The sequence below is a fragment of the Mchenga conophoros genome, linkage group LG11, assembly GCF_057382185.1.
Source record: "Mchenga conophoros isolate Kocher_MC1m ecotype Shallow Benthic linkage group LG11, M_conophoros_male_GT1.1, whole genome shotgun sequence".
NCBI lineage: Eukaryota > Metazoa > Chordata > Actinopteri > Cichliformes > Cichlidae > Mchenga > Mchenga conophoros.
The window spans coordinates 17,834,522-17,849,875 of record NC_140536.1 but is presented as its reverse complement, the minus strand read 5'-3'; the positions used below and the strand labels follow the sequence as shown (position 1 = coordinate 17,849,875).

The window sequence follows — 15,354 nt, the reverse complement described above, 5'->3', positions numbered from 1 at the left end:
GTTTGCTGGAGCCACAGCTGTAAAAGCTGCTGGTCATGATATCGGTTTGGATGTCTGATGAGAGGGAAACATGAAGATGAAACCAGGAGATGTCCTTACTGGATCATCAGAGCTGAACAGGTGATGGAGAAACAGGTTTACCTTTTAGGTCACATGAATGAGTTGAAGGGAAGTTATGAACTGTTTCTGAGAGACAAGTAACACCAGGATCCTTTTCTATGTAGCTGACAGCTGGTAACTGTGCAGGGGCGGATCTAGCAAAGAGACCATAAATGACATTTGCATTTTCTGTTGTACAGTTAACTTGCTGTTATGGATAAAAAGTGTCTTTTTTTTGGTTTCAAAATAGCTGATAGCTATTCGCTGATAGCTGCCAACATCTGCGAACAAATAATTCTATAAAGTTGTTCTATATAGTGTGTAACTGTTCATATAGAGCGTTATGATTTATTGCTAATGCAATCATATGGCACATTGACTTCTGAGGAAATTTTAGATGGCACTCATCATCAGAAAGGTTGCCTACCCCTGTGCTGCAACCTGCTGGGGGTGATGGGAGAGAGATAGAACAAACAACATACTGTGGAGGAGAGCCTTTAAAATAAAGCCATGCTAATACTATCCAGCGAAAGCACGACTGAATCCTCATGTGCCCCCTGTCCTTACTTTGTCCAGATCTGATGGTATTAGTCTCTACAGTCTTGTGTCCAATGAGCCTGATACCAATGAATGAAGAAAGTTGTTTTCATATCTATGTGTTCTGGTCCTCACTTCCTGCCAGGGAGATAAATATCTAAGCACTGGAAAACACAGCGTCCAAAGCACTCAACAGACTGACCAAAGTCAACAGAGCATACTGGATAACTCAAATATTAAATCCTCTTATGAATAAGGAAACACTGTGTCAGCTGGGTATTTGAAAAAGCAGCTAATGATGAGTTACAGACTCTGTGGCATAAAGGAAAATTGTGTTTTCGAATAGTTATTTTTCTTGGGGTTCTCCTGCTCATGTCACAGCTTTTAACAATGAACTTTAAACCTTTTTGGTGGCGAGACAAAATGATTTCATGAGAAAGAGAACTGCTCAGTTTTATGTCTCACTGTAAAAACTGCTCGACAGTACAAGAATTAAAATTATCAACAAAATAGCTGGAACACACAATGGCTATTACATGCTCATAACTCACTCCCCTTTGACTGTTTAACAAGTGTGGCTGGATGTTTCGAAAGGCGTTCAAGTAATAAAATGGAAAATCTGTCGTGTTCATCCCAGGGACCAGAAAAGTTTTATCTTGGGAGTCATCACTCTGTGTCACCAGGAACAGATTTCTCAGCATTAAATGTCTCATTCAAACTCATTTCATATTGTTTTCTTAAAATTAATTCAAGTGAATTGTGTGATTTCTTACATGCATCTGGAATCATTTCTTCCTCTGACAGCCTCTGCCATTTATGAAATTTATACTCGGATAAGTGAAGATGGATTGAGTTTTATTTTTTAATTGAAAGAAATACGGTTTGTCAAGCAACGTTTCCAAATCTGATCTAAATCAGTGAAAACCAATGTTCTACTAGATTTCAAAACATTGTCATTCACATGTCAACTCAAAGAAAACTTACAATTTAAAAAAGTTTTTTTTAAACTCAAATGATTTCTTTGAGAGTCCCGATACTGATGTTGATCCGTGTTACAGATGGACATGGTTGGAACAAAAAAAAGTAAAAGTAAAATGCGCATTGCCAAAGCAAATGTCTGATTCATGTGTTTTGACGAGGCCTCGTTTTCCATCTGATCTCAGCTTTAGATGGAGAAGAAACGCAGTTTGATAGAAATGTTGGTTTTGAGTGAGGAAACTGCCATCCTCAGACGTTCTCCAATGACCTTGGAGCAACACCAAGACGTGGAGCGTTTAATGATTTTGCTCGCATTAATATCAACACAAAGCCATGGAATTATTATAACCAGATCAGCCTGATGTGCTCAGCAAACTGGTAGCCAAAAAACTCCAGCCACTCGCAGCAGGAGGCAGATTGTGGGGGTTGAGCAGCCAGACAGCGGCGGTGGTTGGGAATACAGATCTGCTTTGAGACGTGGAAAACTTGAAATGTGGAACAATGACTTTTATTGGGCTGTGGGTAAACAAATCCACAACAGTTTGGAACCAGGTACGCATGCGTCACCCGCCTCTCCTCCTGGAAACCCCCTCCTGCGAGGATGTTCGGCTAGCGTTGATGAAGAGTGCGACGGGAAGGAGGACACCAGTGAAAGGAGCTTTCTTGATGGGCTCTCACATGAAAAATCTTGGAAATATAAATTTTAGAAAAACTGCCACCACAAGCTCCATTTGGTGGCTCGTCTAGAGCTGTTGATCTCATCATGTGAACTTCCACAGAAGATGGAAGTTCGCCCAGTTGCTTTTAAATAGTAGTTGTCAAAATTAATATTATTTCTGAGATTATAGACCATTTCCCAGGCTGAACATTTCCATCTTAAAAAGCCTCCAAATTCATCCAGTAAGACTGAACGGACCAAAGATGACTAACACGCCCCGTGTTAGTCATCTTTGGTCCGTTATTTAACAGACACTGGAGAAAATCACAAAATTAACATTTTTACCTCTGCTTAAAAAACTGTCAGGTTTGAAAGTTGGCTGTGACAAACACATCAATGATCCTGTGCCATTAAGTATCAGCCATAACTCGAATTACAACAAATGTGTCATCCTTTTTAGTCCAGTAAGAGCAGTAGGTGGTGCATACTTATAAAAGGTAGAGGAAATGGGACATTGATGATGGTTCAAAGATGAGCTACTGAAGCAGGTAAACATTACCAAAACCCAGCAAAAGTTTTGTCTTTTGGCACATCACAGTTTGTTGTGAAACACTGATTTCATCTGAACTATTTCTACACTATTACTTTGTAGCCTGTTGCAGGCTGATTCAAATCACCACTCCTCAGTGCGAGGTCCTGTGAGATCACTTTGTTTTTTTGTGTGTAGTCTTTGGCCTTCAGACCCTTTGTTCCAAATATAATATTCCAAATATTAGTAAAAAAATGCAGATAATCTTACAGTATTTGCTTATTTTACTAGTAACATGTAACATTTTATCCCAACAACAGTATAAATTATGCGGCATCCTTGTAGTGTGGATTTTTTCGTGTGCGTGACTGGGCGTGTGGTTGCAAAATAGCAGGCGATAGTTTGCCTCATACTGAAGGGTGTTGTGTCGTTGTGTTCTCATAAAATCATTTTTATAGCTGAATGAAACAAGTGGTAACGTTTGCTTTCAAATCTTTTAAATTCCTGCTGACAGAACTTTTTTTATTATAATATTATTTTTATAGACACTTATTTGTTTCTCTTAGGATTTATGAATGTGCTTTAGTGCATAAATCTTTAAAGAGATTTATGCACTAAATCTCAGGACACGGGAGATTTATTTGCAAAAATTAAATGCAATTTTGAAAGAGGATTTTAGCAGTGATTGTAGTAATTTAGCTGACTAAATGCTTATCAATTGCTGATAATAAAATGAGTTGACAGTCCCACCTGAGACATCATAATGTTTGGATGGGGACAGAGTGGCCCTCTCAGTGGGTAAACTCTACACACTGTAGCCATTCAGTTGGACCGGCTCACTGGATAAAGTTAGGATTGTTTGTCAGTGGGCTGTAATGCCAGGAATGCTCAGGGCTGCCTCCCCCTGTGTGTGTGAGTGTCTCTCACACTTCTGCCTCTCCAGCAGCTGTGGTGACAACTCATGCTCCCTGAACCCTGAGGTGAAATCATAGAGTCTATTCCTCTCCTGTGAGCTATCTTTGTACCTCGACACGCTCCTTCAGATTACCCCGTCCTTTAGCACTTCAAACGACTCAATCTCTGAAGGTATTGGGGTGCGTCAGTGCCGATGGAACTGGCAGCTTGCACATCTGAAGAGGCACCATCAATGCTGAAAGGCAAATACAGGTTTCCTATCCAGGCTATGTCTTTTTCAGGTATGGCCTTGCATATTTCAGCAAGATAATGCTTTATGCATTTATTGCAACAGCATGGCTTCATGTTAGAGGAGTCAGGGTGCTGAACTGGCCTGCAGTTGACAACTTTTACCCAATAAAAACAATGGAGATGAAAAACGTGAGAAAGCAGACCCAGCACTGTTGAGCAGCTAAGAATCCTTCATAGGACCAGAATGGAACGGCATTTCTCTCCAGACGTCCAGCAGCTGTTCTCCTCAGTTCCCAGATGTTTACTGACAGGGTGCACAGATGTACCATGATAATGTCGTAACTTTTTGTTACATGTGGCTGCCATCAAATAGAAAATGAGCTAGTATTTTTCTTAATGTGATACATTTTCTCAGCTTAAACCTTTGATGTGCTTTCTATGTTCTGCTGTGAACATAATACGGGGTCTTCATGAGATTTGAAAGTGCATTCTGTTTTTATTTACACTTTACACAGCATCCCGGCTTTTCTGAAATATGCTCATAAAACACTTTCTAAGCAGAGAGTAAACCACCCCTCTGAAACTTGTCATTTTGGTAGCAACATGCTTAAAGTCCTAACCGGGTGACACTTTAAAGTGCATTAAACGGGATGCAGAGATCAGAGCCGCTCGGACAAATTCACCTCGTGCAGAACTTTTGTTGAGCTCATGGATTTCTGAGCACTGTACCCCAGCAACCAGCAACACACAGACCGCAACACATATCTCCACCAGCTGAAGCTGCACTGTCAGTGTGCTCCAATCATCCAGTTCAACTGAGACATGTGTTTCCCTTTTGCACCCTGAGGATGATGTCACATCCACAGAGTCATGTGCTCCCCAAGTACAGCCTAATTTAAAACATATCCACATCCCTGAGTCAGATCAGTGTGACCCGCTTTTAAATTTTTGTTTTACATCACAGAGCTAACATGAAGGTAAAAGTACACAACAACAACAGAAAGAGGTACAGAGTGAGAAACTTCCTGCGGATAATGGGTTAGTGGGACTTCATAATCGCTCCTTGGGCGAATAAACCCTTTCTTGGGCGAGATAATAGCACACATACCAGGACAGGGTGAGTTTGATTTGTGTTGTGGCAAGAAATTTGCGAAATCTCTGTCATTACTGCGTCTCTGTCCTGTCCTCACCCTGGTTTTGCACAGGCGTGTGCAGAACCTCAGCCCGCACACAAACTCCTAATTAAAGCCTGAATTAAATCTCTCACAGAAATTGCTTTGTTATCTCTATGATAAAATGTTTCATTTCAACCACTGCCACTATTATTATAAATCTATCAGCAACATAGCTCACTTTTCCTTTCTTTCATATAATCTAATGTTTCATATGATAATACCATAACAGGTCAGAATTTTAGCTAGAAGCCATTGACAATATCTTCACACAAGGATTAATGTTGACCTTAGAACCACTGAAACCATTGTGTTGCCGCTTGACTAGTGTGCAAACATTATAGGAATGGGAAATGAACGCACACTTTGGGACGTGTGGTGAATATATCGCGGGTAAAAAAAAAAAGAAAAAAAAGAAAAGAGAGCACACAGTGTTCCAGAGCAAGCAGGGCCAGTGATCATGACAGATTAATGGGGATTGTCATTGGAGAGGAGTTCAAACCAGCAAGAAATCATTTCCAGTCAGCTTGTTGCTATTTACACCAAACGTAACTCTGTGGCTCTTAAATTTCAATGTTCCTGAAGCTCTCATTTTATAGAGCGTAAGAAAAGATGATCATGTTCAGGGTTGAATGCAGAAAAGACAATGAATGAAGAGTGTAGGTTTTTAAAAACACTTTATTTATGTGCACCTTTAAGAGGACGCAACCCTTTCGCAACCTGCGATGGTAAACACTTATTCTATTCAGGGTGGCGGCTGCACTGGAGTCAGTCTGTTGCAGGGCTAACAAGGACCACAAGCAACCTGACATGCATGTCTTCAGAGTGTGGGATGAAGCTAGAGTACCTATATGCAAATTCCACACACAAAGCTTTCAGCAAACTGGTGCATTCAAACCCAGGGTCTTTTTGCATTGAGGCATAGTGCGAACCATAACATCATGTTTCCCCTGTAACCTTCATCTCTTACTCAACTCTTAAATGCTTCGTCTACCAATGAAAATCAAGGAAACATGACTGCATTACCCCCGCCCTTATTGTAAAATGACTGAACTCAATTAAATTCCATTTTATTTATATAGTCACAACAACAGTCAAGGTGCGTGACATTGTAAGGTAAAGACCCTACAATAATAGAGAGAAACCCCAACAATCAGACGACCACCTCTGAGCGAGCACTTGTCAACAGTGAGAAGGAAAAACTCCTGTTTAACAGGAAGAAATCTGGTTGGCGGTGTTTAACTATAAACAGATCAGATCTGTGAGAACCTTTAATGTTATATTTTGTCCTTTAAGTAGCATCATAATTTTAAATAAGGAGACTTTAACCCCTAAATGTCAAACTTTATTACACCAGGAAACATTTTGTAAGTGATTTTACGCTCAAGTCACTCAGAGCTAAAAAATAAATAAATCTTGTGGAAAATAATATTTTAGAGTCAAATGTACCATTAAACAGATTTTTCTGCATTGTGACCGAAAGTCTGTTTCTAACTTCTCATTTGTCATTTCTTGCTTTCAATGGAGTGTTTGACCTCTCAGGACCACCATAGTTGCGAGACCACAAACCAGTGTGTGATGATGACCTCTACCGCAACCAGTTTGGGATGATGGAAGGAAGACTGTACCCAAAAAAAAAAAAAAAAAAAAAAAAAATTTAGAGATAAATAACTAATGATTAAATGCAGAGTGGAACAGAACGTCAAGACTTTCTAAGGATTTGAAGGCACTGGGAGTCCACAGTCTCTAAACAGGCTATTCTGGCCATGTGTGAAAGATAAGACACAAGTAAAATAATTTCATATTGCAAAAATGATCAGGCTAACTGTACTTTATCTTGGCTCCAGCACTGTTACTCCACAGCGACCTGACTCTGTGACCAAGACCAATACCCTGCATTTAACAGATTTATGCAAAGACAGGGCTGTGCATCGCTTTAATAATACCACATGTCTAATTCTGCCTTTCAGCATCAGCGTGAGTAGCTCTGTTTAAAAAACAAGAACACATGCGTGAGAGTCACATACCCGGTATGGCAAAAATGATGTTTTTGTTCTCAGTTTTCTGAGTAGATGTAATTATTGGCCCAAATAAGAAGATCTGTGGTCTGCTATGAATCCATACGGGCTCAGTCACTCAGTGTTTAAAAAGAGAAAGACCTATGTGTTTAAGGATTTTTGATTTTGACTCAGACAAAATGACATGGATATAGTATCAGTCAAGCAAACTGGGCTGCGTTTCCAGCAGTAACATGGGTTGGGAGAACAAGCCAGCCTTTGTTATAAAGCTTTAGTATCACAGAGAGCAACCATTGTGCTTTAGAAAAGCCTCCTTATGGTTCATGTCCTCAGATTGTAATGGATCCTCAGCCCCAGTTTAACAAATGCAAGGGACTCCGGCCAACAGTGTATGCATTTCAATGGTCCTGGTTACTGCAAACGAACCAACTCATCAGTTGATCAAGCGTGGGACCAAACACCGAGAGGAAAAGAGGACAGACTTTTGAGTCACTGTGTGTCACGTCTTGGCCAAAGCACATTGTTTATTGTGGACACGTAACAATATAAAAACTCAACTGTGTGAATTTTGAAGCAGCTCAGACAATGACCAGTCCTAAAAACCAAAGATTAAAATATCAACAATCATTACAGGCCAGCAGAAAATAACCACAATACCAAAGGAGGGGGGGGAGAAAAAAAACAAAAACAAAAAAAACCCACCCCCTCAAAAATGAATGCAGAGAAACCGAGTAATCTAGAAAACACTGGATGCACAATTCTCACTTTACAGATGTTTTCAGAACATTGTGGGATTTTTGTTTGTCGTTTTTTTTAAAGGCACTTGGGAGTGTGATTACATTCCCTTTCAGAACAAAGAACAAAAAAGAAAAACTACATATCTTTGGTCCGTATGAAATTTAAAAAACAAAACAAAATAAAAGCCAGGGTATGAAAACACCACCAGCTTCATTGTCTGCTTCCTCAAAAATGCACACCTGACAAAGTTGTTTTTTTTTAATACTTAAAGATATTATCGCTACATCTCAGAAATGACCAGCAATCTTACAGATTCTTCTCTTGCAAGAGAAAACAAGTGGAAAAAAAAAAAAAAATTAAAAAATGAAGAAAAAAAAAAACGAAAAAAAAAAAACTTGTCGGCTCAATCAGATGTACAGCAGTACAGGATTGTTTTTATAAAGTCACATTTGGCAAATGGGTTTCATTATTGTTTGTTTTCAGTCCACATCCTGGACAGAGCGATGCAGTGGAGACACAGTGACCTCCGCGCCCTGACACCAGCTCAACTGCAGGGCAGCCACGTCTGATATGAAGCACTGCACGCGGCGACCTGTGGCGGCTGCACGTGTGCAATATAATAGTTGCTGAAGTTTATGTCCTGCACATACGGCGCTGGCTGGTAGTAACAGGTCACATTGGTTACCGTGGGGATAGCATTCTGCTCAGCCAGCACCTTCAGCGCCAGCATGGAGATGAGGCTGAGCGTCTGGCGCCGCTCGTGGCCCATCAGACACACTGTGCTCTCGTTCACTACTTGGTGCAGAGTCGTGAGGCACTCGTACCGCTTGTGCTCCATCCCGGCGAAGTGGTTCTGCAGATAAGCCTCGAGCTTTCTCTGCTGCTCACCTATGTCGGGGAAGTCAATGAAGAAGCGCGAGCACATGTAGCGCTGCATCTGTTTCATGTCCGCCTCTGACGAGGGTCTGAAGCCTCGCACGAGCAAGTGGCAGTACTTCAACAAGCCACCCCCTCTGATTTCTTCAGGGGTGCGAGTAGCTATGGTCCTCTGACACAGATGTTCCATAGCTTCTTTGAAGTCCCCGTACACGCTTTCGCCAATTACGGTGGGGTGAAAGCTCTCAGACATGGGCGTCTCAGAGCAGCGGTCAAACAAGAGCAGAGAATCAAGGCAAATCTGGAAGGAGTCTACACTGAATTCAAACTGCCGCCGTAAAGAGTCCACAAACTTAAGCTCCACGTTCTTGCCTGTGTTGTTGGACAGCGAGATGAGGCTCCAACGGTCTGTGTCATTGCAGACTTTCACAAGTTTCTGCACATAGGCCTCTTTAAGGGTCAGTGCTGTGATGCGCTCCTTAGAGACCCCGGCTGGCAAGAAGTCCAACAGGCAGTCCAGCACGACGTCTTTCACCAGACGGAAGGCCTGGTCATCTTTCAGCGACACGCCAAAGATCAGGTCGAGATCCTTGTAGCCTAGTCCCGTGTCCTGATGGAGCACGTGGCTGGCAGCCGAGCCGTTCAACCTCACATCCTTAACATGCACACCTCTTTCCTCCAGCCTCGCTCGCACAACCTGGACAGGGACGAGACAAATACAATCTTATTAATAACATACAGTTTCCTTGAACAGGAGGCGAAGGTAATTGCTTCATAGGATCAAAAATGGCATTTAAAAAGACTCAAGTCAAATCAATAGCTGGCATTAAGGGTCAATAGCCTTTCCTTTGCTCCAGTGATCAGCACATATTTAAACACAGGAGTCTTCTCTTTGTGTAGCCACATCTGAAAAGGATCATCTACATCATCGCTATTAGGTGCGAAGGGAAGGGTCGGAGTCCTCAAATAAGTCATCAAAGATTGATTGCGCTTACATGCCCAAAGGGAAATGATACCCCACATGCGCCATAAAACATTCTGTTCTCAAACATTTGGAAATATTTAAAGAGTCGAGTGGTAAGAGCTGCAGCTTCCTTGTTCTATCCGTCAGTCTATTTGGGAAGTTTGTCACTTTAATTAGGCATATGCACAGCAGACGCTAGAGATGATTAGGATAAGAGTGTAAATATGTGCTTAGCTGACTAAATGTGTTAGCGGCACTTTGACGTCACAGCATTTTGGGAACTGAAACAGCCGAACCTGCTACACAAATTAGTTGTTACGCCTCGCATGCAATCCTAAATCTTCCTACCGGCACTAACCTGTCAGATTAGTGTCTGTTGACAATCCCTCCCATGGTGATCAGATAACATGACAGTGCTATTTATACATACTGGGTCAGGCTACAGACTGACAAACACTTGAAGACAAGTCATCCCATCACACGGCGGAGGAACAAAATTATAACTGAAACCTAGAAGCGTTGCAGTTGTTTGGCCATAAAGAAGCTCCAATTGGGTTCAAATTCCATTTAGAAGCAATGATAATGTTTCTAGTTTCTTCTGTGACCAACCTGATCTGCCAATCACAGTAAAATTCACTCAGCCCCACACTGAACTCCTTCCTTTGCTCCTACATGCTTGGATGCAGGTGAGTAGTTAAGATCCCCTCGCTTCCCCTGGAAGCCCAGGTATTATTCTGCTGGCTTAGGATCAAATCCTTCCAGAAAGACTCCAGCTCCATCTGAACTAGTCGGTCTTTCTTTAAATAATAATGAAGAAAGGGCATGTGAAAATGTGTGTTGTTCATTCATAAACCCTGAGCAGAGCATATGCTGTTATCCTAATTGATGCGGGACTCTTACTCCTGCAGGGCTTCATGATGCTGTATCGGACACAGCATGTTTATACCTCCAACCCCGCAGCTAGACAAAGCCCCACACTCACTCATGCCTTGTGTGATGCATAGCATAAAAGGTACTCACCTAGATCAATTCAAAAGACAAGGATAAATAGCCTTACTTTATACATCTTGCCAGGAGGTTCATTAGCTTTCCCTACATGAATCATAGATGCATTCTACGGGGTTTCCATGAGTCCAGAGCAAGCCTGAGAGTCCCCTCATCTGGGTCTCAAACCTGCATTTAGGCCTTTCTGCATGTTAAATGGAGCATTCATCTTTTCCACAACCACAAGCATCAAGCTCCTGGGCTCGCATGTTTGCTGAGCTCATCTTGAATATGTCAGTGAGTAAATTACAGAAGGGGGGGGGGGGGGATTCTTTAACAGCTGTATGCACATTTTGAAACTCTAGCATGGGATTTTCTCAGCACTTTAATGCATTGCCAACAAACTCAGATACACCACAGGGGAAGTGAAACGTGATCCAGCCACAATGCATTAGAGGCTGGAAATGTGGAAGCCGTTCAGGGCCATGCTAAAGCCAGCATATAACAGGTTTCCCTCTGTCTGCTGTTTGAATATGACGGAAACCAACGCTGCATTTTGACTTTTTATGTGCCAGTAAATCAACATTAAATGCTACAAAGCAAAAGGATGAAGTAAGCAGACATGCAGGAAACTTTTAGAACGTTTGACACAGTAAGGAATAAACAGCACTGCTCCAAATAGCAACGCAAAGTTAGCCCCAGAATGAGGAAACAAAGCAAACAAAATTATGTTATGGAAATACAATTAAGCAAGGAGGGAGCCAAGGAACCGAGAGGGTTACATCCTGAATGGATCAGTAGGCCACCAGAGGACGGTGAGGGGTTTCCAGTGTTCAACAGAGTACAGCACTGTTTGTTTTGTGGTAGTTTATTGTGCCATTAGTATTTCACATGAAACTAGAAAGAAGAAAATACGATTTTTTAATTTAAAAAAAGACGTTGCTTGACTGAGAGGTCCTGATTGATATTAATAATTTAAATATCATGAATTTGGCTCAAATTGAGCTGTCAATATAAAAGTGAAACATTTTATCATTTTATTTTTTCTTAATTCTCTCTTGGTACCTGGACAATCTGGCGGGGCTGTACGGAGAGCGTGGGGAAGTTTCCTCGGCCGTGGATGGGGATAGCCTCGCCCAGGATCGAGTCCAAGCGCTGCACCTGATCCCAAGACAGCACGCAGAACCGCCGACTGTGATCCGACTCACCAGACATGGCGTTGTGAACTTTTAAGTCCCCCCCACCCCGAGAAAGAAATCAGCAGAGTGTGAATCAGCGCTTCCTCCCAGCTCAGCTCGGTGTCTTCAAAGTGCGATAATTCCTGTGTGAGCAGATCCGGATATTATTACTGGAGGCAAAAGACCGGAGAGGAAGAAAGAAGGGGGGAAAAAAGTTTCTTCTCAGATGTGGATGTTTCAGTGGGAGCCGCAGTTTCCTCCTTTCTCTGTGCGTGCTGCTGAAATCCGGTCAGTCTGCGAAGGTCCAGAGGGTTTAAAGGCTCCTCATTAGCATGAGCCCTGTGATTGGCTGCTGTGTTTGGTCATTGATTATGGATGCCCTGCCCTGCCCGCAGGGAACACCCTTCATGTGACGTACTTGACAGCTCGGTGAGTTCTGCTCCATCTGCGGTGCAACCCCGCATACCATCAGGGTTTTCCTTCAAACCAACACTCCTGGGATCTGCATCGCTTCAGCTCCGGTGCTGCTAGAAATATTAGCTATTAGTGATATGTCATAGATTAGATTACAGTTGTGCAAACACGACACACGCATTTCACCTTGCAACCTTTTCAAATTTCTTCATGGGGAAATATTTGCAGAGCATACAGGATGTTTTTGCTGTATGCTTGCGTCTATATTGTCCAATTGATCATGCAATTAATGATCATGCAAGCCTTAAGAGCAATCATAAAAAAAAACCGAACGAAGTCTGAGATTTTCCTGGAAGCTCTGCGGACTCAGCTTTGTATCTTTGCAGTGATAAAAGCACTCTCATACCCATTCCTTCTTGGCTTGTGGCTCTTTAAAACAGTCTAGCTGTCAGCAGTTGTATATCTTCTAGTAGCTCTTACTCGAGCTCTGTTTTTTTGCTTTGTCTAAACAAAAAAAAAGTAGTAATTTACAAACAATAGAAGGAGCGCAAAATTAATTTTTATGTTGCAAATTCTTACTTTCAGTTCCCAATTTGGGAAATACGTGACAAACTACATCCATTATTCAGCAGCTTGTAGAGGCGCATTTATCAGCAACAACTTAAAAATAGTCATTTTCTGTGTGACTTTATCAGTTTCTTGCATCATCTTTGCAAACTGTTCTTCACAACATAGCTTCAGTTCATTGAGGTTAGCAGACATTTGCTTTCTCTTAAGGTCTGCCACATCATTTCATTCAGGTTAAGATCTGAAATCTGACTGGGTCATAATCACACCTTGAATATTTTCCCTTTTCAGCCATTCTGTTGTGGAATTGCTGCTGTGCTTAAGTTCATTGTCATGCTGTGTGACACAGCATCAGCCTCACATTTGACTCCAGAGTACTTTGGTTTATAGAGGAGCTGGTCAACTTAGTGACTGCAAGGTGCCCAGATCCTGTGGACACAAAACAAGCCCAAATTATCGCCCCTCCACCACCCCTAGCAACAAACAACCATAATTTTTTTAGGTTTTTTGTCATTGTGCTGTCATGAACGTTGACATTTAACTTGCTAGCTGAGGCCCGTAGAGTCTGAGATGAGCTTATGGATTTTTTTGAGGTTTCTCTGACCTATTCTGAGTCGTCCACAACTGGGAAGACTGTGTTAACGCAAACATGAATGTTCCAGACCAGAAAACTGTGAACACACTTGCTGATGATCCGTTAACAGAGTTCATTTAATCTGCACCACCTGGTTGCTGCTTACCCTCCTAATTCCTAAGAGTTCAATTCAGTTCAATTCAATTCAAGTTTATTTATATAGGGTCAAATCCCAACAACTCCAGGCATTATACTATAAGGTCAAGGCCCTACAGTAATACAGAGAAAACCTCACCAATCAGCCAAGCCCCATATGAGCACGCACTTGGTAACAGTGGCAAGGAAAAACTCCCTTTTAAAAGGAAGGAACCTCCAGCAGAGCCAGGCTCAGGGAAGGCCAGCTATGTGTGCAACCGGCTTGTTATTGAGGCGAGGAAGACAAGACAAAAGACTGTAACCCATTTTATAGATTTTGTTTCTGACATATTACAGTCTTCTCAAATAGTTGTGAGTCTTCCTCACCCAGGCCTCTGTTATAGCCAACAAAAATACTTTTTTCCATCCAAGAATTTGTTGATAAAACATGTCAATCTATTTTTTTTTGTTTAAATCCAGAGGCTGCTTATTAGTATTTGAACTCTAATAGCAGGCTGTGAACACTCAAAGTTCTTGCTTGCTCGGCACTCATTTATTTATTGCTGTTATCGCTGTTAGAGAAAGTTTAAAGTGGAAACTTGATATGAGAGTCATTTATTCATTCACCGATTTAATTTGCTCATGGCTGTGCTGGTGTTTATGAAAAGACTCAGATAATGATCTTTTTAGATTAGACTTTTCAGTTCCATTGCTTTCTACTATAGTCTCCTTCCATGCTGAGCTGATTGGGTTTTTATGTGATTTGGTGCAGATACAGAGTCATTCCACTGATCTCAGCAGAACATTTGCAGTCTTTCATGCCTAATACTCTCTGCGCTAGTCAAGACCATCCACAAACTCTTCCGCTTTTTACTGGTGTGGACAACTGCCACATTATTGTTGCCTTTAACTGTATATCCTGTTTTGCATGCAGCCTATTATGTGTTTAAATGCACTAAATAGCCCTTAATGAGAGTCCTCACGCAAATGTAGACATTACGCACAATAGCAGACGTTACTCTCTCAGTGAAGGCCCTCAGATTTTCTGGGTATATAATTTGTCAGTGAACAATACAGGCAATAAGTTTTGCAATTTCCTCTTTTTAAGATATATCATCATTTATAAAATCCCACACGTCACATTGTCTGTCAACTCGGGTTGTTTGTGCACCTGTAAAATGTTTACAAGAGAGTAAAGTTCATTTCAGGATCGACCTGAATGTGTTTTTAGTAATGAAGCAGTAAAAACAGGATGGCTGGGAACACGCGCAGGCAGGCACGCACATTAAAACGTCTTCCCAAGACGTATGTGTACCTGTGTTCGGGTTCGACCACTACTCGGGTGTTGCCAGCAGATGCACAGCCGGAAGTAGATGCATAACCCTGCCTCACAAAAGCTCCCAGAGGTCAAAGCGGGAGTCGGGCTCATTCATTTAAGACATCGTGATGTCGACATCTGGGCAGAAGCGTCCCCAGCTGAGGGTGTTTGCCGGGTACTGAGGTGAGAAAACTGCGTCATGCATCTATAAATAGCCCACCGTGTGGCAGCTGTGCATCCTGGGAGCGGAGCCAGCATCCCCCCTGAATGTGAAACACTTGGCGACGAGTGAACAATGAAGGCAGATAAATGTCAGTTCACCTGACATTCTCAGGTTCCCTCACAGCCCTGTGTCAGCGGGGGGAGCCTTTTCTGGATGAGAAGAAAAGACTTTAATGCAGTGGAACAAAAGGACATCTTACACAAACCGCCTGTATCTGTACAGCAGCTTTTATTTCCTACCTCACCT

General features: G+C 42.0%; 1 protein-coding gene across 1 annotated transcript; it reads right to left on the bottom strand.

The window, feature by feature from the left end:
• Nucleotides 1-7,632: 7,632 nt before the first annotated feature.
• Nucleotides 7,633-12,175, bottom strand: tent5ba (terminal nucleotidyltransferase 5ba). Its single transcript, XM_085291226.1, has 2 exons — nucleotides 11,765-12,175; nucleotides 7,633-9,448 (listed from the first exon to the last, which is right to left on the bottom strand). The coding sequence occupies exons 1-2, from the start codon at nucleotides 11,912-11,914 to the stop codon at nucleotides 8,420-8,422; spliced, it is 1,179 nt and encodes a 392-aa protein (XP_085147352.1). The 5' UTR covers nucleotides 11,915-12,175; the 3' UTR covers nucleotides 7,633-8,419.
• Nucleotides 12,176-15,354: the final 3,179 nt, after the last annotated feature.